Below are 24,814 nucleotides of genomic sequence, written 5' to 3'. Positions count from 1 at the left end.
ATACCGTCACCCAGAACTGCTGAGTGGAGGATTCATTTGAAATGTTCAGTCCACACCATGATTGTCAGGCTGTGCCCTTGTGTTTTTGTGTGCGAGAGTATCTGAAATCTCTGAAGGATTGAGAAAGTGATTTTGATGGAAGCAGAGTGTGGGTGATCATTAGCAAGAGAGTGTCAGTGACTGTGTGTGTGTGTGTGTGTGTGTGTGTGTGTGTGTGTGTGTGTGTGTGTGTGTGTGTGTGTCAGTAATTCTGAAGATGAGCCTGACAGCAATTCTGATCTTGTTGGTGTTTTTTCAGACGTTACAAGTAGAATTAGCGTGGTAGCAGTAGTGGTGTGGCAGCAAGAGAAATATGTTGAGTGGGAGGAAACTCACACACACACACACACACACACACACACACACACACACACACACACAGAGTCACAGAGTACTATATTGCACAGAATTGTGTTTTCCATGTTGCTAGTGAGATGTAGCGAAACTGCCAGTGTGATGCAGCTTCTAATGGCTTTTGTGAATTAAAACAACCCTGTAAACTAGAAGGACACTGAGTGGAGCACAAACTTCCAGCAAGGCCTTACAGTCCTCTGATGGATCAAACCCTGGATCTGTAGCGGATCTTTTGATGGCAGCCACTAAATGTGGGTGAAAACCATCTGGTGAAGGTAAACTAGGATGATATTGGAATAAAAAATACAAGCTTTGGTTTAGGGATGGCCATTCTGACTGTTTCTGCGTGATGGACAACCAGCACTAATAGAATGCCATTTAATTTGATTAACTAACATGACGACACAGATTTTTCTTTATAATTACTTAATATGTGCAAAGTGGGGCTGCACAGTGGTGCAGTGGTCAGCACTGTGGCCTCACAGCAAGAAGGTTCCGGGTTCGAGTCCTGGCTCGGGCACGGGATCTTTCTGTGTGAGTCTCCATGTTCTCCCTGTTCCTGTGTGGGTTCTCTCTGGTACTCCAGCTTCCTCCCACAGTCCAAAAACATGCAATTGGGGACGAGGCTGATTGATACTCTAAATTGACTGTAGGTGTGAATGTGAGTGTGAATGGTTGTTCGTCTCTCTATGTTGGCCCTGCGATGGACTGGCGACCTGTCCAGGGTGAACCCCGCCTCTCGCCCGTTGACGCTGGGATAGGCTCCAGCCCCCCCGCGACCCTTAATGTGTAGGAATAAGCGGAAGATGACGATGGATGGATGTGCAAAGTGGAATGCACCCAACAAAGCTAGAGCAGTGCAGATGTGTGGAACATCACGCTTAAAAAAAGAAGAAGAGAGAAACATGCACACTCAATAATTCGTTCTTTAAAATGCCAGCAGAGGAGAATTGTTGAATGTGCGACTTTTACCCCCTTTTTATTTTTTCAAGAATATATCTATGTTTTTTTTTCTGACATTATCAGTTAGACTTAGTAATTTGTAAATGACTCCTCCACAACTAATTTTATTTATAGATTTTGGCTCTCTTCTTTTTTTTTCCATAAGAATGAACAACATCAGTGGATGCTAAATGCTGAGTTAGGAGTGAGTGAGAAAAGTGCTGCGTGTGTGTGCGTGTGTGTGTGTGTGTGTGTGTGTGTGTGCGTGTGTGTGTGTGTGCGTGTGTGTGTGTGTGTGTGTGTGACTTATATACAGCTCTGGCTAGTGGTGCTCCTGCCGATCCAGAGCTTGTGTACAAGTGTTGTTGTGTATCAGTGTGTGTGAGAGGGTCGTAAGTGCGAACCTGGTCATCAGCGGACACCTCGGCTCCACTTGCTGAGCCAGCGTTGCTCCATAGAATGCTTGTAGAGGAAAAAAAAAAGTTCTCCGCCTCTCTTCAGATCAACATGGCTTCTAATCATGTACATGGGCACGCACGCACAGCAAACCCACACACTGCTGATTGAAGTGGTGGGTGGGATATTGGCTCCAGCGTCTGGTTAATTGCCATTAAGTTGTGTATTAATGAGGTTGTAAAGGACCACAGTGGACTAACTGCTTAACAAGATGCTATTTATACAGTAATTATGCATTAAAGGTCTTAATAGATCATCATCATCAGCCTGTTTCAATTAAATGAGTAGTGGTAAAGCCACGGGCAAGTTATAGCCGTGATTTTTTTTTTTTTGTTGGTTTGCCTTCCTGTTCGAGTTTCAAAATGTACATCGCAAAAGGTCTGGAAGTTCATCTCAATCTCATTCTTGAACTTCTGTTGTGCAGCTTTTTGCTTTTCAATAAGGAACTGATTTCCGTGTGTCTGGAATGTAAACACCGGGTCAATAAAATTCCTTTAGAGTGAATTTGAAGGTTGATTTGACATCTGTTCTTAATTTTTTTCCCCACTTTATATCAACATTCACACTCAGTAATTCTTTAAACAAAACACAGGTTATATTTGAAACACTTTGGGCCTTATTTCAATGTCGAAGGCGCACGCGTCTTTGGGGTGCGTATTGCTATGGAGGCGGCGAGTTGGACAACATATGGTTTTCTTCAGAGGAAACTTATTTCTGACTTGTCTGTCTAAAAATACGTCAGAAACTCGGTGTTCAGCTTTTTTTTTTCTCCCTGGAGAGTTTCCTCTGTAGTCAAGGTTGCTCTGTCCTCTTAAGTTTATAACTATAATTTTTAGTTTTGCTGGTTAAATGTCCCATAACATTGACTGCATGTGGGGGACAGGACGACACACATGAAAATGCTTCAACCTGTGAAAGCAGCCTCTGTAATCTTTTAAGGCAAATAGTTCAGTCGTGAAATAGCTTATTTTGTCAGATTTAAATCAGCAGCAAAGTTGTGCCGCTGTGCCTCGTGAATAAATGCACGGCGACTCTCTTAATGTGGAGACGTACTCATCAGAGGTGCTGCGTGGGGATCGCCGCGGACCTGAAAGCCTGCAGACAGCAGCAGGAGTCCACCAAAGCTTCCTGTGGTGAAGCTGATGCAGTGTTCATGTTAATAATCGTTTAGGTTTTCATGTTTCAGTCAGGATTTTCTCCATGCTTGTACTGCTGTCCTGTGATTTTGACGAATACGCACGTTTTGTGTGCAACTGTTGTGCAGTGAAGAGATTTCAGAGCAGGTATTTTGTAGCTAAATGTAACGCTGTGCTGCTTCAAGATAGGAGTACGCCAACAAACCTGACTATACTTGCAAAACAAAAGAAATAACACTTATTGAATGTTTGGTAAGATTTCTGTGAGTTTTAATAGTTGTGGATCATGTTCATTTCTTTATTGCTGCAGGTCAGGTGACATCATGGTCCAGGTCATCCAAGAATACGGGCACCAGCAGCACATGGGTCCGCCACCAGCACAAGAAACCATCAGAGGTAAGTTACTGTGGCAGCTTGGTTCAGCGGCTCATCGCCACAAAAATGCAGTTAATGCAACACAGTCCCATGGTTTCACTGCTTCTGTTATCTGTCGTGGCTTTTCTGAATTGTCATACACGGTCAAATTCCATTTTGTTTGGCTGTTGGGGTTGCTGGACACTTGGTTTCGGTTTCTGGACTCAGTCCCACAACTGGGGCTTGTCCTGATGTGCAGAGTTGATTGCTGTAATGTCAAAGATTTGTAAGAGAGACCACAAAATCCAGCGCACCACAACATATGCAGAAACAGTTCTCCTGGTGAGTCCTGTGCTTATAGGCAACACAAATGTAAATGAAGAATATGAGATGTCCCGCTGCAGCTGTAGATCAGTTCTGAACTGAGCCAAATCTCTCTGACCAACGTAAATACAATCGTCACCACAACTAAATCAACCCGTCGCTCGGATGGCACAGATTAGTTGGCTAAAATACCAGGTTGGAACATCCATATGGTTGTGATAAACCATCCCAAGGGCTCTCAAATGACTACCCTGGGGAAGAAACTGGCATAATCCAGTTGGAAAACGGTTCACTGGAGCAGTTGTGGCAATCCTTCGCCTGCCACAATCACACATTCCTCCCACTCCGTCAGTGAAGGGAGTTCAAATCTGTTGAAGGGGAACTTGTCTGTTGCTGTTTGAAGAGTTTCACTCCAAAAATAACTATCTGGAACAAATTATCTCAACTCCTAAAATGATCAGGGATGATTTTTAAATCAAGAACAGCAGGTAACAGCTTCTGACGGTTCTTTTTGAGTTCTCAAGGAAAACACAAAGGCTTGGTTTTAGAGAGAAGTATATTCACAATTTGCTCTCTGCTCTGCTGAGATTTATTCCCCATTCTTTTGACGAAAAAAACAGCTTGAATCGTAAGTGCACAAATGTTTCTTTTTAAAATGTTGAAAGGGGGAGTGTGTTAAAGCAAATGGCATTCGTGCCCCTGAACCACCCTGAAGTACAAGTCATCAGCAGAGCATCTGTCATGGTTGTGCATTTGAAGCTTCCTCCCCCTCAGCTCCATCCAGCTAACCACAGGCTGTTGGAAGGTCCTGTCAGCAATCAGTCTCCCAGTAATTACTACTGTAGCTCTCAGCTCTGACCCTGGCCTCAGCTGAAGAGCCGGGGGCCACGTTCCCTTTCATACTGCTCCCTCCTCGCCCTGCTCCAGGGTACACTGCACTTTTGTAAAGGATGTGTTGCAGAAGCTGTTTAGGGAGTGAGTGACAGTGAGAGGTTGAGCAGAGACGAAGGGCAGGTGCTAGCACCACAAACCTTGCGAGTGCACTTGAACTTCTTTCTGAAAAGTGTGCTGGCATTTATCTAAATCCTGTCGAGATATTCATAGATCCTGGCTCTTAATTAGAGATGTGTCAAACCATTCTTATTGATTGTGACTGGGGCCATATTTTAAATGATCTGTACGGTAACTAACATGGACATGAAATGTTTAAGAGCAAGGAGCAGAAGCGAGCAGAGCAGCGGCGTTTAAAATATTGAGCTATCTTTCAGTAGAGGCATTATGTTGTCAGTTGTTCGACTCTTTCTTGTTAGCACAATATCTCAGGAAAGCCTTGAGGGAATTCATGGAAATTTGTCAGAAACGTCCTCTTGGACTTAAGGACGACCTGAAAGTTGCGCACTTGTCCTGGACAGTGAACGAGCCAGGAGGCAGGATTTCAAGTGAATGACAGGTCGATCTGTTTGGGCTGAGTGTTTCTGTGACAGTCATACTCTGTGTTTTGCTCTCTAGTGCACTTGTTGAACAGAGGTTTCTTTTTCCTCTGCTCTCCGGCCCTCAGGTCAGAGGTCAGGTTCTTTGGACAGCTTTGTACCGCCAGTGAAGCTCATCCTCCTCAATCATCCCGTGTCACTCCTTTTGTCAGAGCGGGCCTCCTCCACCATCATCACCTTCCTCCCCTCCTCAGTTTTTCCTACACACACACACACACACACACACACACACACAACACACACACACGTCTTTCCAGCCTCCTCAAGTCCTTTTGCTCAGTGTCAACTAATTTGCAGTTAGCGTGAAGGAGGTGTTGGTTGCTGCCTGCGTCTCCTCACAGCAATGTCCCTGGTTTGCTTTTTACCTGGCAGTTAGAGGAAAGGCACAGTAGCCACAGTAGCTTCAGCTTAAGAGGTGGTTGTTCAGAGGAGATGAGCAACAGACTGACTAATAAAAAGAAAGGAGGCTTTTTATAGCTAAGAAGTAACTTGGCTGTATGGATAAGAGAAACATGCACTGATATCAAATGTCATAGTTAGACTTGTGCTGTATTCACATGCTGGTTTCACAGGTAGTAGTTTTAAACATGAATACTGATGCTAATCAGAACTCAATGTGGATTATATTGGCTGCGCGCGGAGTTCCTTTGACGTTTACGACAATCTGATGTTTTTTGTTGACGGTGGCAGTGTGACAGCACAGTGTGCAGCCTTTTAAAACCCACCAATGAGTAAAAAGGTGTGCGATTTTTATGCAACGACAAAATAAATAAATAAATCCTATCAGCGCAACCTTGCTGAGAAGCACCGCGGCTCCTAGAGCAGACAAGTTTATGGAATGACACTCACCCTCAGTTAAGGGAGGTGTGGCGAATGGTAAATGCTATGTACTTGTAATAACAACGTAGCTCTTCTAAAAAAGAGCTGTCTATTTGCGCTTTTGCAAGTCTCTCTCTCTCTCTCTCTCTCTCTCTCTCTCTCTCTCTCTCTCTCTCTCTCCCTCCCTCTCTCTCTCCAGCTCTGAGTTTTCTTAGAAGTGGTTTCGAGAGCTTTACTTGGCGGAAGGAGGACACAGTTCAATGCTTCCCCTCGCTGTATGGCTGTTTTTATCTCAGTTTTGATGAGGCCTGAGATTGAGGATTTTTAAAATTTTGTAGACAAACAGGAAGTTATTATGGTGTACAGTATACACACAAACAACACTTATCTGGGCCTGTGGTTATGGTTCGGGGCAATTTTAGAGGACGAGCAGAAGACAGATCTAAAAAAAAAAAAAAAAAAAAAGGTTTGTACTTGCTTACAATGCACCCTGAAAGGATAAAGACTGAGTTATAAAAAAAAATGTATTGTGATGTAGATACAGTAGTACTCAGTCGGATGACGGACTTTTTCTCCAAGCAGCTCTATTTTCTCTGAGAAAAATCCCCTTGTTCTCCCCTAGGAGATTGTTGTTTGACGGTTGTCAACACACTGCAGCAAGATTGCCAGACACACACACACACACACGCGCACACACAATTGTTGGAGGGTGCGTCTGCAGCAAAAACGTGACAACATTACCACTCCGGGGATTTCTTCCTGTGGTTTTCAAATCGTCTCCCATGCACACAATCAGGGGGAATATCTGTATTAACATTTCTTGTTTCATTTAAGTCATTTTGTGTCTGGTGATCAGTGTCTTTTTAGTGTGAGATGATTTGTAGTCTACATGGATGATGGTAATAGCCAGAGATAATCATTGTGACGGGATGTTGTTGTGTTTCTTCAACGAAGCAGCAGAACTCAGATAATGTTCTTCTGATAACATTAGTCTCCCCCAGCATTGTTCTGCTAACTGCACATTTTTCTGTTGTGTGATAACAGAATGTCAACTTTAAGACGGAACCATTGTCTCTGACAGTAACTGTTGCCTTCATTATCTTAAACTAAGAGTTTTGATGTTATTCTTTTGAGCCAGAACGGCTTCAAACTTTTGCTAGCTTGAATTGCAGCTTTCAGGTACTTGAAGTTGGGTCAGAATTTTCAGAACAAAACCCTGGAGGACCCTTGGAAAAAGCCTTTTTTCCTGTGTGAATGTATATTTATGTGTATGTATATATATATATATATATATATATATATATATATATATATATATATATATATATATATGGTTTGCAATGTTAGTGTGGCATTTGTAGACTACCCCACAAACTGCAGCAGCGTTGTGATGCGCCGGGTATGTAATCTGTGGTGAGCAATGAGGGTTTGGTGTTTTCTTTCAGGTTGCAGAGAGTTTAAAATGTTCAATTTACAAGCAAAAAACTTCAAGGCAGGGCTTCAAGGCTGCCACCATTTTGGATTGAATGCGTCAATGGAAAGAGCGCAGAATTATATTTACAATGACAGACAAGATGGCTGTGAAGAAAGTGTGTGGAGTCTAAAGTGGCATCATTAATTTCCTTGACGAGTTACCACACATTTGCTCACATGTCGCTCTGGGAACTCTGTTTACTGATGTTGCAATGGAGCGATCAATTAGCTTTCACTTCTTGTCAATGTAGGTTTCTTGGCTTGACAAAACCTTCGAACCAGAGGGCTCCAATTGCCAAAGTGTTTCCTCGCCCACAACATCTCATGAACCCCCCAGACCAGCGGGTCTGTCTTCTCTCTCAGCGTGGCTCAGTCTTTATTTAATCCAGAGCAAACACCAGAACAAGAGCTCTCCCTTGTTCTGCCATTTTTACTTTAGCGGATATTCAGTGTCATACAAGCAAGAGTGTCTCAGCTGTGCTGGCAAAATGCTCCCAAACGCTCCCTGCTGGGTGCTTTCATAGGAGCGTCTGGTGTTTCCAGCTGGGAAAAACACTCTGATGGACACAAGGCCATTTTAGGGGAGGTCTTGATCGAGGTATAAGACACAGTAATGAGATCAATAGTCATCATGGAGGATTCCACATGAGACACTTCTCTCTGCCCACACCCCGCCTTGTTTTTAAATTCAGTTGTGCGGCACTCCGCTAAATTTAGATCTCTGCTGCTCATCTAGACTACATGATACTGCTTCGACAACTGATGAGGAAACATCTCTTTGATTTTGTAGTTTGACCAATTCTCTAATAAATTGATGAAAGGAGTTTAAAGTTCTGAATGACTGGGGGGGGGGGGGGGGGGGTCTTGGGCCCCTTCGCATCACACGGCATACTGATTCCCATCAGTCGTTTAATTCACAATTTACAGTTTAGCAACTTAGGTGTGACTCGCGATGAGTGCAGTATGAGACACGTGAGGGTGAACCTGTCGCTCTCAGCTCAGGACCTGGGCAGGTAAGGTGCTACCTGTAGGAATCTTGCTCAAAGGAAAACTGCAACTCTCTCAACCTTTTTAACTTTTTAAAATACAGTTTTGATTACAGGACTATTGTAGTATTAATTACTGCATTTTCATTGTCCTCACGCACAAAAATATAAGTACCACTGTGTACCGAAAAGAGTACACATTTTTTTCTGGTCTTAAAGAGAATTGTAAACACTTGAGTTTATTTTGTTACCTGTTCGTTAAAAGGTGCACTTCTGGCTTCTCAAAGACTAATATCTGACTTTTGAGGTAGCAAATGTGTCTTTGAGGTCAAGTACAGGACTGTTTTTATCTCATTCCTTCACTTCTGAGTGTGTATTGTCAGGGTTTTTTTTTGTTGCTGACATGGAAGTAGCCTCAAGAGTGATGCAAAAGCGTTTTGGTAACTTTATTTAAGGCTTCCTGATGGAGGCCTGTGTCTCGGCTCAGATCAGATGTCAGAATTACTTCATTGTTGAAGTGAATAACTTTGCTCTGGAGGCTAATGTGCTACGCTAAATGTTACTTAACAGGCTGAACAGTTGTGCACCCCTGAAGATGTTGTCAAACTGTGTTAAAAGGAGAACATGCCATGCCTGATGCATCATGGGAGGAAGTGATATTGCTGGGTGATGGCTGAGCAAGTGTGAAACTGTCTGTAGAGGATTCTTTATTGTGCATACAAACGAGTGTGTGTGTGTGTGTGTGTGTGTGTGTGTGTGTGTGTGTGTGTGTGTGTGTGTGCTGCACTGTGTTAGTCAGTTGTGGATACACTGAGTATCAGTGACTGTTTCCAGAATCTGAGGCTGGAAGTGTGTTGGAGAGTTTTGTAGCATAAATCAGATTTGTAGAGTGGTTGCAAAAACTAAACCATTCATCAACATCACCAGGCAAAGTTTATTGACATCACAAAACACATGGCCCTCCGTTTCACAGTCGCAGAGAGTGGAGCTATTAAAAGTTATTACAAGCAATCATTTAACGTTTGTCATCCACAGAAATTTTTTGCCCATTTCCCAGTAAGCTAGCATGTTTAATATCAAGCAATTTATAGCAGTTTTGAGATTAATACAATGGCAATGGCGGTGAAGGGCTGCAGGCTCAATTCACGGTGAAAAAAAAGATTGAAAGATGCGTGAGAGACATGGATGATGAGGGGAAGTGGGCCCGCAGGGACAGTTGATGTAATATTGCAATCAAAGTTATAGGACACTGGAAAATTCCAGCATGATGTTGACATGGTCTGTGAACCGTTCTCAAGTATTCATTAACAACCTGTATGTTACGCCTTGTGTTGTTGTTCCAAGACAGCTGTATATATGCATCCAGATGTGCAGATGTTATTGGGGGGGGAAAAGTAGTACCCTTCATTGTGTAAACTCATCAACGAGCTAAACGCTAACATGCCTCCTAGACATTACACATTATAATTCCCTATAATAGCATTTGTCTTCCAAGGCCATATGTAGTGATGGTTAAGTAATCAGACACAAGCATGTCCATCCATGTGCTTGGAAGGGTGTGTGTGTGTGTGTGTGTGTGCGTGCGTGCGTGTGTGTGTGTGTGTGTGTGTGTGTGTGTGTCCTAGTATGCTTGCAGCTGCTGTAGCTCATTAAGACCTGGTAGAAACAGCTGTGAAACTCCATGGCAACCAGATGAAAACAGCTACAGGAATGCATGGCGTTAGTTGTGTGTGTGTGTGTGTGTGCGTGTGTGTGTGTGTGTGTGTGTGTGTGTGTGTGTGTGATTTCACGATCATGCGCGTGCCAGTGAATGGATGAGCAACCTGGAGAGATGATGGAGAGATTTGCGTGTCATCAACATACCAGCCAGGAGATGAGTGCAAATAAACGTGTACACACACACACACACACACACACACACATGCACATACACACACACACACAGAGCAAAGCATGTAAACACACAAACACAGAACAGCCTCCAGCTGCTGTATTAAACTGTCAGTATTCCTCCTGTTGCTCACCTGCCAGGTGCTGAGAAAAGACCTAAAGAAAACACTTTGATACTCGCAGTTAAGAGGGTGAGGGAGTGAGGAATGATGGGGTGGAGCGACGGATATAAAGGTTAGGATGCCGCATGATGACAGATAAAGAAGGGAAGGAATGAACTGGGTGTGGAGGAAAATGAAGCGGCAGTGAAGTGAAAAACAGAAGGTGAATGGAGGGATAGAGGATTAAATGTTTCGATGAGAACATAGTCAAGTTCCTTTGACAGTTGTGTGGTTTCACTTTTACCAGTTCCTGACCGTTTGTAGAATACTGAAGTTCACACTGAATCAATCTTTTTGGAGGTTTTGCAGCTTGCTCGTGAATCTATATTTCAGTGTAGATTCTCGTTGAACGTGCATGTGGTGGCTTAAAGTTTAGAAGCGCAGTCTAACAAATATCCAGCAACATGAGCCATCAAACCCCTGCTGTTAGAACCTGAAGCAAGATGCTGGATGTTCTTGTATTCTCAGTAGAAAAGGAGATATTTTAAGATTGTTGTTTTCACAGTGCCGTCATGAAGGTCTGATTCGGTTTAGTCACAAAACTACTTGATTAGACTCAGGGAAAGATCATGATCTGGATTAAAATACAAATAAATACAGATTCCTGCAAGTGTCCCTAAAAAGGGTAAAAGTGGCGAACCTGTGAGAGGGGTCGCCTTAACGTTAGGAACTGTCGAGTCAAGTTGGTGTCTGGCAGGACCATGGGGCAGATCCAGGCCGATGGGGACAGACGTCTGCTCGTGTTTCTGTATGTAGCTGTGCCTGAAAGGTCGCAGACCTTAAATGCCAGAACTAAATTATAAACAAAATCAAAATCCCAATCCCTTTGTTCGCCCTGCTTCCTGTCTTTCTCTCAAATCAATGTGGGAACCGCTTCATTTGCTTGTTTCTTGGTGAAATCTCTTAATGGGAGGCTAAAAAACACACTGTCTCATTTTTTTGTTACCCCTATGTCTTGTTTCCTCATTTCACACTTCAACACACTTCTCGTGTCTTTTCATAACAAAACATAGCTTTCAAGGCCAGATAAACTCATCAGGGACCTCACCTGCTGACTCGTCTTGTCATGTGTGAGCACCTGTTGCAGCTCACGATTCTAGATAGCGAGTTGTGAAGTGCACACGCTTCAGCGAGTGGTTGGATGACAGTTGTGAGCTTGTCTTAGGGTGATGTCGTGCCTTTGGCAGCGAGTCTCTTAACACCATTAACGTGCGTTTCAGCCTCTTGGACTGAGGTGCACGAGGGGATGATTGCAACACGATGCACATTTGAGAATCGTTCATTTTTTATGTTTCATTTGTGTATTCTCCTGTAACAAAGCTGCAGTAAACACACGCATACGATGAGGCATTAATCACGGGGTTGTTTTTTAGCCAGGCATTTCCAAAACTAGGTCGCCCTTCCACCCCCCTCCCCCAGCCATTTGTTTGCCATTTCACCAGATCGTCTGCCTGAGCCCGCCATACCAAGAATGATATTTGCATCGGCCTCAGTCGGGGGAAATTGACTCACTGCTTCTGAAGTCTCCTTCATTTCGTCTTGTCAGTGACCCAGTTTTTTAACCTTCTTTTTTTTTTGTTGGGGAGGGGACACCTCTGAGCATGTTTGCGTGCACTCGTTTTCTCCCTCTCCCTCTCTCTCCCTCTCTCTCAGAAACATCTTGCTACATATTCATGATTTTACACTCTTTCACACCTGGGAGCTGCAGAGTACGAGCTCAGCCTCCACTGAGCAGCTTTGGGAACCGTCTCAAACCAACTTCATCATAGTTTCTAATAATAATCTGTGGATTGATTTGCTGCCCATCAGGATGTTTTTTGTCTAAATTGTGTGATTAGCACCTGCATGCTACCCAGTAGAGTTTTGACATATGGCCATTTAGTAGCTCCAGTTAAGCATTTTGGTGGTTTAATGTCTTGCCTGAGGTTTTTCAGGGGGAAAAAGAGTTTCCTTGTCAAGATTGCAGTCCAAGCAGCTTCTAGCTCCAAATCCACAACCTCTAAGCTACTGCACTTCTGAAAACTGATATTTGAAATGACCTTTTTGAACTAGCTGCAAGGATTATAATCTCTGGTTTTAATTCCTGCTAAGGATTCTTTTGTCTCTGACTCATTTGTTTGAATACATGATTGTCAACATGAACAGAGGGCAAAATCTTAGCTCACCAGTGGCCAAAAATCACAGCTGTTCAATTGGAGGAGCACGTTCAGTTAGTCAAAGCCTTATTGAAGCGGGAACAAAGCTTAATTGCGTGACCTTTGAGTGAAGTCTTGGCAATCAGCCTGCCCTTGGCGTGGAGGAGAACGCCGTCCCTCCACGCATCTTTCAGGCTATGGGCTTGTGATGAGGAGCCGGCGTTTAGAGGAGTCTCAAAAGGACTTGTTCACTGTCTCGACTCATGCTAATGAGGGGCATGAATTGCAGCCTGAGTGGCTTTTCAGAGCCCGGCAGGACGAAGCTAGGCTAAGAGCTGCGGATGTGACATTTCGGATCTAATAGGGCAGAGGGCATATAGAAAGAGCAAGAGGAAATCCTATTCACAGTCCTATCAAATCTTTTATGTGTTTGAAAAGGAGCGACTCGGTGAAGGCTGTTGATGTAAGTCATTCAGTTTAGTGAGACACGAGGTTCCTCTAATAACGTGGCCTTCCCCCTCATCCATCCTTAGGTTGTAGCGAGCTCCCTGCATGGTGCCAGTTCTGCAGCGCTCACACAAAGAACAAGCTGCCATCAGAACCGTGTCTGATGTCATAAATGGTGAAAAAGAGATAAAAATACATTTTTTTGATTTGCACCTCAATGCTCAGGCATAAAAATCACAGGTGGGATGTCAAAGAGTTTACAGGAAAAAAAATCATTTGTTGCATGAATAGCTCTTATAATCAACCCCGTTATTTATTCAAATTTGTCAGGGATTTGGAACATAACCAGCGGTATGAGTGTTGAGGCTAGTAAAGCCGGTTTAAATATCATGCGAACATCAACCAAGACGGTGAAATAATCCTAAACCCCAACAACACTCCAAGTTATATTGAATTAGGGACCCCTTGAGGTGCCGCGTGTTTCGCTGTCATGCAGCGCTCAACTTCTTCAGCGCGAGCTTCAGGCATGCTAACTCTGGGCTCGCTGACTGTTGCGGCAGCTCAGCCGAGTGTTGTCACTTTATGTTTGAAACTCAGATTGTGGAATGTGATGATTTCAACCCAAATGACTTCTTCAAATGCAGGCTGCATCTCTGTAAGCGCCTCAGGCTACTTCAGGTAGCTCGCTTTGTTATCCAGCAGAAGGCACTCTAAATTTTCAACTGCCAGCTTGAGCGGTTGCATGCATAACTAAACCATGCTAATGATGATTTAGTCTTCTTTTGTTACGAAAACTGGAAGACACCAGTGAGCGCGGGACAGTCGTCTGAAGTGCAGCGTGTCAGAGTTTGGCACAGATCAGTTGAACTTGGATGTGTTCTCAGTTGTACGGTTCTAATTTGGTTGGTTTTGCGAACAGTTTGGGAACACCTGAGTGGAACGAGGTCAAGAGTGCAGGTGGAGCTGCAGAGCTCTGACTCACCTAAGATCTTCCATGGTGATATCAGAGAAGGGCAGCAGGACCAACGGAGGGAGGATTTGTCATGGAAAAAGTAATATTAACTATATGAACACCTGGGTTGTGTGTTAATGTGGCATTGATTACATTCCCAGACAGTTTCTTGGCCGGCGTGGACTCTCTATTCTCTTTTATTCTAAAGATATCGCTCTTTTATCAGTCTTAACTTCTCACTACATCTCTATCTGCTGATATTATGGGTTTTCCATGGCTTTCCAGACTGTGAAATTGAGAGAAAATGAGATAAGATGCAGAATCAGGCATTTCCTGGAAGAACATTAAGGAGGAGTTCTGGCCACTTAGACACTCGATGTTTGTTTCATCTTCTTTTCCTCTCTTGTTGTCTTTCTTTCTCCATTGAGAGTAGCAACTGTTTCATCTCATCTTTGTTTTTTTAGAATACTTTTTCATCATGCCTGTCTTTTTAATTTATATTAGGGAGGGTCAATAATCGATTATTGTTGGTTTAACAAGTGATTGATGAAGGAAATATATTCCAGCACTTATTCCTAATATATAATATCTTTGGCTTTTTGTTGCACTGAGCTCGAAGAAGTGGTAACACTCATGTTTGCCTTCCAACTCACTCTCACTCAATTCCTGTCCAGTCTCCTCCCAGCTGTTTTATTGCAGTTTCCAGACGGATCCGTCTTTTTCTACACTTGTGCTGTATTTTATTTGGAGAAAGGCTGTAATTGGTTTAATTCATTACATTCTGTTGATACCCAGGAACCAAATGTGTGCGTATCGCTGAAATCATTGAGTCACTAGACTAAAGCACTGATCACTTCTCTCATTTATTCTGCCACTCTCATCAACCACTTTCTCTCCTCGTCTTTCTTTTTTCTCACTCATAATCACCCACTGCATACACACACACACGCACACACACGCACACACACGCACGCACGCACGCAAACACACACACACACACACACACACACACACACACACACACACACACACACACACACACACACTCTCCCTCTGAGTCCTCCGGACCTTCCAAGCAGCCAATCATTAGACACCCACCCCTGTGCTGTGATGTGGCTGCTAAAATTAGCCTCCTCTCTCTGTGAGTCGACATCTGCCATGACGCAGTGTGAAGAGCCAGGTAGCCATGATGCCCAGAGGAAGAGAAAAACTCTGCTTCTCCTTCCATTCCTTTTACTCCCTGAGGTTTCTTTGCCATGTTCGTTGTTTTTTTTTTCTTTCTCTTTTTCCTTCCTCATCTTTTTATGATTTAACATTAAAAAAAAAAATTAACGGGAGTTTAAAAGCAACGTCTTTGAAGTCGTTGCACAAAACTGGCGCACAGGAAAAAAAAAAAAGGAGAACTGGACCACCTTAAAGGTTGGTCCACCTTAAAGAGGAATTTCATTTTTTCCCAACCTGGACCCCATTTTCTGAAGGTTTTGTGTCTAAGAGAGTGATGGAAGTAGCCATTTTTGAAACTGGTCCAGTTTGGAGGAAGGACAGGGCTGCCTACAGCCAAAGCGAGCTACAGTGTGATCCAATGGGGTGACTGGCTACCGCCAAATTCCACCCACTAAAAGCACATTATTGTCCCACCAGAAGTATCAGATTATTATTATTATTATTATTATTATTATTATTATTATCAAAACTGTCCTCCAACAGTAGAAAGGAGTAACAAATGTCTGTCCTTTCAATCAGCTGGATCCTGCCATCTTGGTTTGGGTCTGTGTCCACCTCCCACCTCGGGGAGAAATCTCACTCTGAAATCTTGCGAGAGTTGAGATGTTGCAGGAAATCAGCACTGGACAAGCTTGGGGGCTAACAGCTATCCATTAGCACCTTCAACTTTAAGCAGCTATCAAGCCAAACAATGGAACTTAGCTTTCGTTCCATATCCACCAGCGGATAGGACAACTGCTAGCGGGCGGTTCCATGTTCCAGTAACATTCATTGATGATTATTGAGCCACATTTATTTCAGATCGCAGCTGTCCAAAGCAAGTCACTTGAAGTTATTCCTCTAAACATTTTAGCTGGAATTATTAAGTTGCTGGACAAAACAAGTATGGTAATGTCACGTATGCACGGCACTAAGATGAATCTTATGCGAACGACACACACGTGAACACAATGCGCGTGTTGCTTAAAACTTTTCAGTTCTGGAAGTCAGACACATAATCTCTTTATCTTAAGCCTGTTTAAAGCCTTGTGTCACTATGGAGGTGGTTTTGTCTTTCTAGGTTCTCCCTGTATGATTGTTGTGCTTGCTAGTTGTCACTGCAGGTCAGGCTTGTGTCTGTGTGCCTTCATTCAGCCTGATGTTCTTGACTCCTCCCGGCTGGTTCCGTCTGACCCGACCGCGACGAGGGGGCGAACTGTATCAGCGTCTCTTCTGCTCTCATTTACATCGACAAATCTTTCCATCACTACTCTTGATAGTCATTATTTCTGAGTGCCTCGCTCATGGAAAACTTGTGTGCAAGGAAGGTGGCTTGTGTTACCATGACAACCGTCCGCTGGGGGCTGTCAGGTCATTAGCTGGGACGTAAATGCATTTAGCAGGGCTGGTGCTATGGCAAATTTGGTGTTTGTTGCTTCGTCTCCCAGTTAATGTCGTGAGCATGTGTTGTCACCCCTGCCAAAGGGGTAACTGATCACCAGCGTGTGCTTGTTTGCTTGTTTATTAGCAGGATATTTTACTAACTTCTGGATGTGGATGAAGTTTAATGGAAAAGAGGTGGATGGAATTGAGTGATGAGTATTTGAGTGTCATCTGGATCAAATTTCTAGGCCTCTGGCAGGTTGTTGCTGTTAGTGCTGTTGTTAATGGGAGGTTTGGAGACAAACTTCATTCAGATTCCCTCAGTCGATATGACATGTTTGAAAAGGATGAAACCCCTTTGATCCTATTCTGCAGTCGAGACGTACCGATCCAAATACTGTCAGTTCCAAACTGATTCCTGCTGACACTGAATAGAGTTTTTCTTCAATGTGATTTTTGTAATTATTTCTTGTTGGTATTACTTTTAAGGCTACATCCTGAGAGCAGGAAGCCACTCAGCACTTTTTCTTAATTGAGCGAAAACAGACACAAATGCATTGAAATTTATATAAAATTAATGTATAAGGATTTTAAATATGGATTGTGTTGTTATGATTATAGTTTGGCCTTTTTTTGGGGTGTCATTTAACACCATTTTGTACTGTTAAACTATTTTTTGCCATTTGATTTAGTTTGACTGTATTTGATTTAAAAAAGGCCATAAACTATTTTGTTTGGACTCAGCCTTTTACATTTACCATGACCTCACACCTCACCATGCCACCCTGCAGCCATTCCAAGTTATGAAACGGGTCTCACCGCTGTTGCACCCGCAGCAAAGACGGCTCTGTCAGAGTTGAGCCGTCAACTGTAAAAGTAGAAGTGATAAAAATGAAAAGTGAAGCGCGGAGCATCTTCCATGTCTTTCCTTCCGCGCTCTCATCCCTTTGAGAGACACGGAAGATCAACGCTGATTGTTTTCCAAGTTTACTACTGAGTCAAACCAGAGTGTGTGATGTCAGCTGGCCTTTCGAAACACTTAAAGCACTTTGTCACTGTGCTTGAGGGAAACTGGCCTGTAATAACAAGGACGTCTGTGTTAGGGGGTAGCTGTGTGTGTGTGTGTGTGTGTGTGTGTGTGTGTGTGAGCATGTAGTAGATGTTGGAGTGTGTGTTTCTGTTGTCTATGAACATATCTGTGTCAGTGTTTCTTCCCCAGTGTGGATAAAGTTGTGTAGTTTTTGTGTATTTGCAGCCGCGTCTCTCCTTGTGTGTCAGTGTGGTGGATACGTCTGTGTGCGTCTCTGTCTGCCTGGTTGTGTGTTTCCTGGTTTGAAATGTCAGCTTTCAACAGTCATCTTCTGTGGTTTCTGTTCTGTTTGGCTCAGGGGGAAGCAGACAGTGCTAATCTATCGCCGCTCCGCAGATGGTCAGAGATATGGTCAGAGTCTGTCCACAAAATAAGACGGAGAGGCAAGCTGCCTCATTCAGCACACAAACAAGCTGAATCAGAAGAGGCAGAAGCTTTTAGTTAAGAGAACAAGGTGCGGATTGTTCCTGGAAGACTCCAGGTTCAAGTTTCCTGTCCAATTGGAAAAGGCTCTCATGGGATTTTTATTGTTTGTTTTCCTTTGTGGCTCACTAATGCTGTACAGAAGTACTTGTGATGCTGAATTGTCAGTAGTTTTAGCTGCAACAGCAGTTGTAGTGGCAGGATGAATAATCGCAACAGAAGCAGCAGCTGTGGCAGAACTGAATCTAGAAGTTCTTAAGCTTGGTTTGTGAGTGTGAGTGTACAGCAGTAACATTTTGTATGTAGCATATTTCATAGATGTGAGTTGGGATGAACTTCTTAAAACACACTTTCCGCCTGAGCAGATGCAAGTGGCTGGCTGTCTTGAAATATTGGCACGTTTGATTAGTGATAAAACTTTGCCACATTATTTTGACATTCCAAATTTTTCGCAGATGTGAGTTAAACGTGACTTTGGCTGAATTATGAGCTGGCCTACGACTGACACTGTGTGTTTTGATTCTAGCCATGGAACTTGTTGAGAGGAATCAGTGTGTAACCCAGGTGGGGGGAAAAAAAAACATTTTAATGAGACTAATAATAAAAGAAGAGGGCATTTATTTGTTTCCTTTATTTTGTTTGGTTGTATCGGTTAAGTGTTAACCTATTTCATTTGAATGCACCACTCTGTTCTCATGACCCCCACGTGGGCGTACCGAGCCTCAGCAACCAATCAGGGGTTACACAGGTCACGCTCAGCCTGTCAGTTTGGAAGTGAAGCGCGAGCGCGCTTTTATTTCGGTCTCTTCTCATCTCAGCCGCGGGAGTGAGGGCAGATACTGCAAAACAGACAAAGAAAAAGGGAGAAAAAACTGTAGAAAGACAAAAGAGAAAGCTAGAACACCTACCTACTGGATGTCCGGAGCCGAGTGACTATACAGAGGAGGCAAGTGCGTCGGTAAGACGGGTTGTTTATTGGATAAAAAATAAAAAGAAGGTTGTAAGTGCTTACTGTCTGTCCATGTTAATGTTAGAATCACAGCGAAGGAGAGTCGCACGTACACCCTGACACACACACGAGCACTGACATCACATTTCCCTGAACCTTTGATAAACAGGTGCACCTGCAACAAGTTACTATTTCATAAGGGCCCCAGTGGCCACTCTTGATTCATTATGTGTGCACACTTCTTTTGTTTCTGGTTATTTGGGTGATTATTTTGTATTTTTGTACAAATTGGACAATTTTCTTTATTCTCTGTAAAAATACAGAGAATGAGTGGCTACTCAACATCTGTTCTTCTGCCCAATTCATTATTGCTGCTCAGTATATTGGCTCCTTACGAATTTGGTGTCTTCTGATTCTGGCCAGAGTTTTATTTTTAGTCCAGCTTGCAATTACACTGTAATTTACTTTTATATCACTCACGTTGGTTGCAAGTGTAGTAAATATGATTAGCAAACGTTTAGGAGATCAAAATTACATTTTTCATGACGTACAAAACATAAATACCATTTAAAATCAGCTGTAAATACTGGCTATGAGATATAAGTGCAATGTCTGTATATTTATCACCCTGGATTTAAAATCAGTAAATTCCAGATATTAAAAAAAAAAAAGTGGACCCAGGGCTTGTGTAACGTATCTAGTTCATCGTGTTATCGTGGAGACCATCAGCAGCTGATTCAAGTACAGCTAGACTGGTCCTCTCTGGTGGGTCCGTATTGAAATGTAGCTTCTGCTAGAAGCAGCATCAGTGATCGTGGTGGAGGAAGAAGCTCTGTTGTTCTAACAGCATTAAAATTCATGACCTGAACTGTTTCGGACAGGACTTCATACACATGGTGCTCTCCCATGTGTGCCCACATTTTTGAGTGTTATTATAAGTGGCTGTCAGCCCCCCTACTAGTGTGCACAGCGCACACACGCGCGCACACACACACACACACACACACACGCGCGCACGGACAGACGGGCACACACTCATAAAACCCTGCTCATGTCATCAGTCTGGATCTAGATTGGACTTAATGAGAGTGGAGCATACATAGAGGCCATAACTCAACACTGACCTACTGACTGGCCGAAGGAGTGTGTGTGTGTGTGTGTGTGTGTGTGTGTGTGTGTGTGTGTGTGTGTGTGTGTGTGTGCGCGCGCACACACCATGTATTTCACGCATATAAATCACTCCTTCATAAATTGCCTCCATTTTTGTGGCGAAAAAAGTAAACCTCTGTGGTGTAACTCATTAAATTTTAGGGTGAAGACTTGTGAGGTTAAAGTGAGGTGAACTTGAGGACGATGATATAAGTCGAGCTGATGTGTGTCTCCCCACTCTTGCAGTATTGTTGAGTATTGCTGGGCAGCTGAATCTATTCAGTTTGAGTGCGAGGTCATCAATCATTCTGCACCGCATCATCGGGTCGCTAGTGATGCAAACCAAACTGATGACGGAACACAAACATTAGACCTGAGCTGTTGAAAGGAAAATATCAGCGACATTTGCAGCATTACAATCTGTCGCTGCGTAGGCGGTGATTTGAATGTTGCTGAATGGAATGTTTTTGTCAGACATCAGATGTCAGATAGGCAAAATTCAGCGAACACCACTCTCCCTAAAAAACTACAACTATCCCGGCGTCAAGCCCACCATGATGTACTGTAGGGCTGGGCAGTTCATTGCATGTCAAACAAAATTGATATGGACAGACATTATTGGAATTTAGATAGGGCTGAACATTTAATGTCAGTTTTATTGAAATGACAGAAGGGATTTTCTGAAATCTTGTGGTACCGACATAAGAAAATACAATCTGAGGCACAGACGGCATGAAAGACACACAAGAAGACGCATCGCCGTGACGAGAGCTACCGCGACGACTTAATGAGTGGTAAGAAACTAGCCAACTAAAAGTGCTTGTATTGCCTCGACCCGAGGGCAAATAAATAAAGTGGTAAATAATATAGAACCCTGACAGTTTCACAGAATTTGGTATCTGAGATGAAACAGTGTGAACAAAGCTCAGTACCAATTTAACACTCAGAAAATACTGACATTTGGCACCAGGGTATCAGTATTATATTTTAATAATGACCAAGCAGATGAAGCACACCATGAGACTTACTGACTCGGCAAATTAAGAGTTTCCTCCTACCAGTTTTCATGTGTTTCTTTATTCCAGTTATCACCCCTCAAAAATACAACTAATTACTGCTATTCATTGTGATTAATCCCAGGATATTGTTGTTATTGACCCTATCGGATCTTCTGATCAATCCACAGCGCTGTTTGGGTGTTGTTTTCACTTTGTTGCAGCTGGAGAACAAAAGCTGATGAGCTGTGGTTTAACATGGCCACAAGCAGCTGAGGACAACGGATAAAGACGATGAATTGCTCGGTGTAGCTGTGTGTTTCTTTCTTGTCCGCTGGAAATCTGCTGTATTATTCCCTCTTCTGTACCAGCCAGACATCCACTCTATATTTTCATTTGCAAATTATGATTTATCAAATGTGGATTGGCGAGTTGAAATTGCAGAATTCAATCACACGTGTCCCCAGAACAAAATGATTACGGATGATCGACGTGTCACATCTTTCCAGTAAATCCCGTGATAAATGGGAAAAGGAATGCTCTCTTTGAGTAATTACTGACAGTTTCTCCCAGGCAGCTCCAGGCTCATTGCACAACAGTCTCTGTCCACCAAAACCAGACAGAAAGGACATTTTTACCATCACTCTCAATCATAACTCTTCAGTAGCTGCTCCATTATAATAGAACCACATGCATTCTGCCTTTTTTTTTTTGTCTTCACGTGATGTACAGCAGACATTCAGTGACTCTGCAGAACATAATCAAGTTAGTAAAATCTAATCAGCTCCTGAAGTACTCTGTTTTTATCCACTGGATGCATTTTTGGGCTTTTGAGATTTACATTTAACTTGAAATCACCCCCCCCCCACCCCCCCCAACCCCTGATATTTCTAACTTTCAGTCTTTCTACCTGGTGGCCTCATTTATCTAATAATCCCTGTGCATCTGTTTGGCTTTCATCAATCAGCAAAGCTGGGTGACTCCCAACAGAAAGAGTAAAGTGACAAAGAGGACGGATGAGAGGATGGGAGGGCGATGGAGAGAGGAGCGAGGCAGACCATAAAACTGCAGGAGCTTGTAATAGTGTTTCCTAGACATTAATTAGCAGCAGTCACTCCTGTACAAACACACGGTAATAAAACTGATATACTGAGATCCTCTCCTTGCCCTCCTCCTTTTCCTCGCCCTCATATTTTCTCTCCTCCCTTCTCTTCTCTTGTTGTGTTTCTATTTAATTCACAAGCCAATTGTTAAGGGAACCTTTGGTGGAAATTTGAGTGAAGCCCATTTCCCACAAGCAAAGATTCTTGCTCATACCTGCTAATATCTAGATTTTGGGTCAAATGACCTGCTCTTTGACTTTGGCCTGCTTCTGAAATCGCGCCCTCCGCCTCTCAATTTTTGTAATCTCGGTCACAAATTCTGCATCAAAACAGCACTATAATATTATTCAGTTGGTGCTGAGTGTGTAAAAACAGACTAGAGCAAAATATATATAACAGTAACCATGAAATAAGTGACACTGCCCTCCATGTTACTTTTCTGTTGGACGGATTGTTCATTCTGTTGTTGCTTTGACTACATTTGTGGCATTGATCGTGATGCACCGCATTTGAAAGAAAAAGAAACCCCTGTACTTGCAGCAAGAGATCAGGTTTAATATCTGGTTTACCCAGGTTTAAAACCCCTGTGTAGATCATGGGTCATGTAGAGGGAAAGAGGTACAGTAGCAGACGCATTTCCATCAGCTGGTTTGGAGCGAATAAACCCAGCTGTGTATTTTGGTTCAGACGTCTGCAGCACAGGCAGGACTCCAACAGAGTAGAGGCAGGAGAGGTGGCTAATTCGGCAAAAAGGTCTCGAAGGAATTACCTTCAGCTGGGCGTGTTGGTTCTTTCGTACCAGCTGGTACAGGACACGTTGTCTGGAAATGAAGACAAAGTTCAACAAAATCAGCGAAGACACTGGAGGCAGAAACTGCTCTTCAGTCGTGAGACAGAGATTCGCCGTGTCAGAGCAGTTTTAAAAAAGGTAGTTTCCCCTTTCCCATTTTGCACCTTTACTCTTGCGGCAAAAGCAAAAAAAAAAAAACGAAAAAAAAAACGAAAAAAAAATAAACACCTCAAGCGTGCGTTAAAGGTTTTTGGAGTTTTGCCGTTTCCATCAACCTTTTCTATGGTGAGGCTTCATGAAAGAGAGGATCAAGGAGGACTGGATCGCCTTCAGTCTACGTCTGTTGGAAGAAGACAAGATTTATCTCAGCCTTGGCTCAATGTCTCAGTCAGATGAACACACACATACACTCATTCAAGCACATAAATGCATACATGTACACACACACACACACACACTTACAGCCTCTTGCTCCATTGCATTATTTATTTCTACTGGATAGCAGACAGAGGTGGCAGCCAAGCAGCAGATGCAAGGATCCTGCTTTTGACATAAAGCCTTTTCATATACTGCTCTGTGACACACACACACGCACAAACACACACACACGCACGCACAAACACACACAAATGCACACACACACACACACACACGCACGCCACCGTCTCAAGCTCACGTCCTTGTCTTTCATCTTTCTTTCCACTTACGTTAATATAATCACCCTTACTCTCCCGCTCACTCACTCTCATTCCTGCTGATTTGTTTTCTCTTGTCCTCCGATCTCCTTTTTATTTAGTCATTGTCCTCTTCCTCGTCTCCCTCTGTCATCCTTCGTCATCATCATCGTCTTCAACTCATCAAAGATTACCTCCAGTGACAGTCAAAGCAAATATACTACATATAATGGCCTCTATTCTACTCTAACTTTCCATGACAGTCTTTCCTTGTGTGTGTAGCAGTTTTTCACACTCTTCAATGAAATGTTTAAAAGTGGCCGCAGGGCTGGATATCAAGCTTATTTTCTTTGTTAGTCCTGTCTTGACTGCTTATGTTACGATCAATTTAATCAAACAGTGATGCGTACGTGTTTTTCGCAACTTAAACTAATGCACGCTCACCCATTTTTGGTTTAGGAATCCTTTCTCAGTACCTCTGCTTGTGTTAGTGCCAGTGCTGGACATTTACACTCGTCCCTACTCAGTCAGTAACACTTGGAGCGACTGAACAATGTCCGTCAGACATAACCTTGTTTTAATGTGCTGGATGAACAAAGTGGATAATTACTTCTCACAGAATTATAGACACAAATGTTACTCACCAGACGTTTCCATCGGGTTAAGCATAAATATGATAAAAAAAAATCTGTGTTACTGGATGGAGTGAAGGATGGAGGGAGGGGAAATTTTGAAGTTAATGGAGAGAAAGTGGGAGGGGAGGAGGAGAAGGATCGAGGAGACGAGGTAATAAAGGAGGGATAAGAAGGCTCAGAAAGTAATGATAAAATGTAGAGTGCAGTCATACGGTTGATTTGGCACTGCTCTGTGTGTGTGTGGTTGTCAGTGGGTGGGTGGGTGGTTGCGTGTGTGTGTGTGTGTGTGTGTGTGTGTGTGTGTGTGTGTGTGTGTGTGTGTGTGTAGGTGTGGTTGTGGCTGTTTATGCGTGTGTGTTCTTGGCTGATGTCCTTGACTATAGAACTGATAATATCATTGCTTCAGGTCCTGGATAAGAGCACACACACCCAGGCAGGGACTCTGTGTGTGTGTGTGTGTGT

The 24,814-nt window shown here is 43.2% G+C and overlaps 1 protein-coding gene across 3 annotated transcripts in view; it reads left to right on the top strand.

Annotated features, from left to right (window-relative positions):
- The window catches only part of jade2 (jade family PHD finger 2), a 160,524-nt gene that overhangs the window by 24,355 nt on the left and 111,355 nt on the right, over positions 1–24,814 (top strand). For all 3 annotated transcript variants that reach the window (XM_086226383.1, XM_086226382.1, XM_086226381.1), the window contains one exon: positions 3,238–3,323. In XM_086226383.1, the coding sequence (XP_086082509.1) occupies positions 3,238–3,323 (86 nt within the window). The remainder of the gene's footprint in view (positions 1–3,237; positions 3,324–24,814) is intronic.

This window comes from Aulostomus chinensis, chromosome 15, assembly GCF_037954235.1.
Source record: "Aulostomus chinensis isolate RoL2024-O1b breed Wild chromosome 15, RoL_Achi_v1.0, whole genome shotgun sequence".
NCBI classification, from domain to species: Eukaryota; Metazoa; Chordata; class Actinopteri; order Syngnathiformes; family Aulostomidae; genus Aulostomus; species Aulostomus chinensis.
Note: the sequence above shows the minus strand (reverse complement) of the source record. Positions and strands in the feature narration are given on the sequence as shown.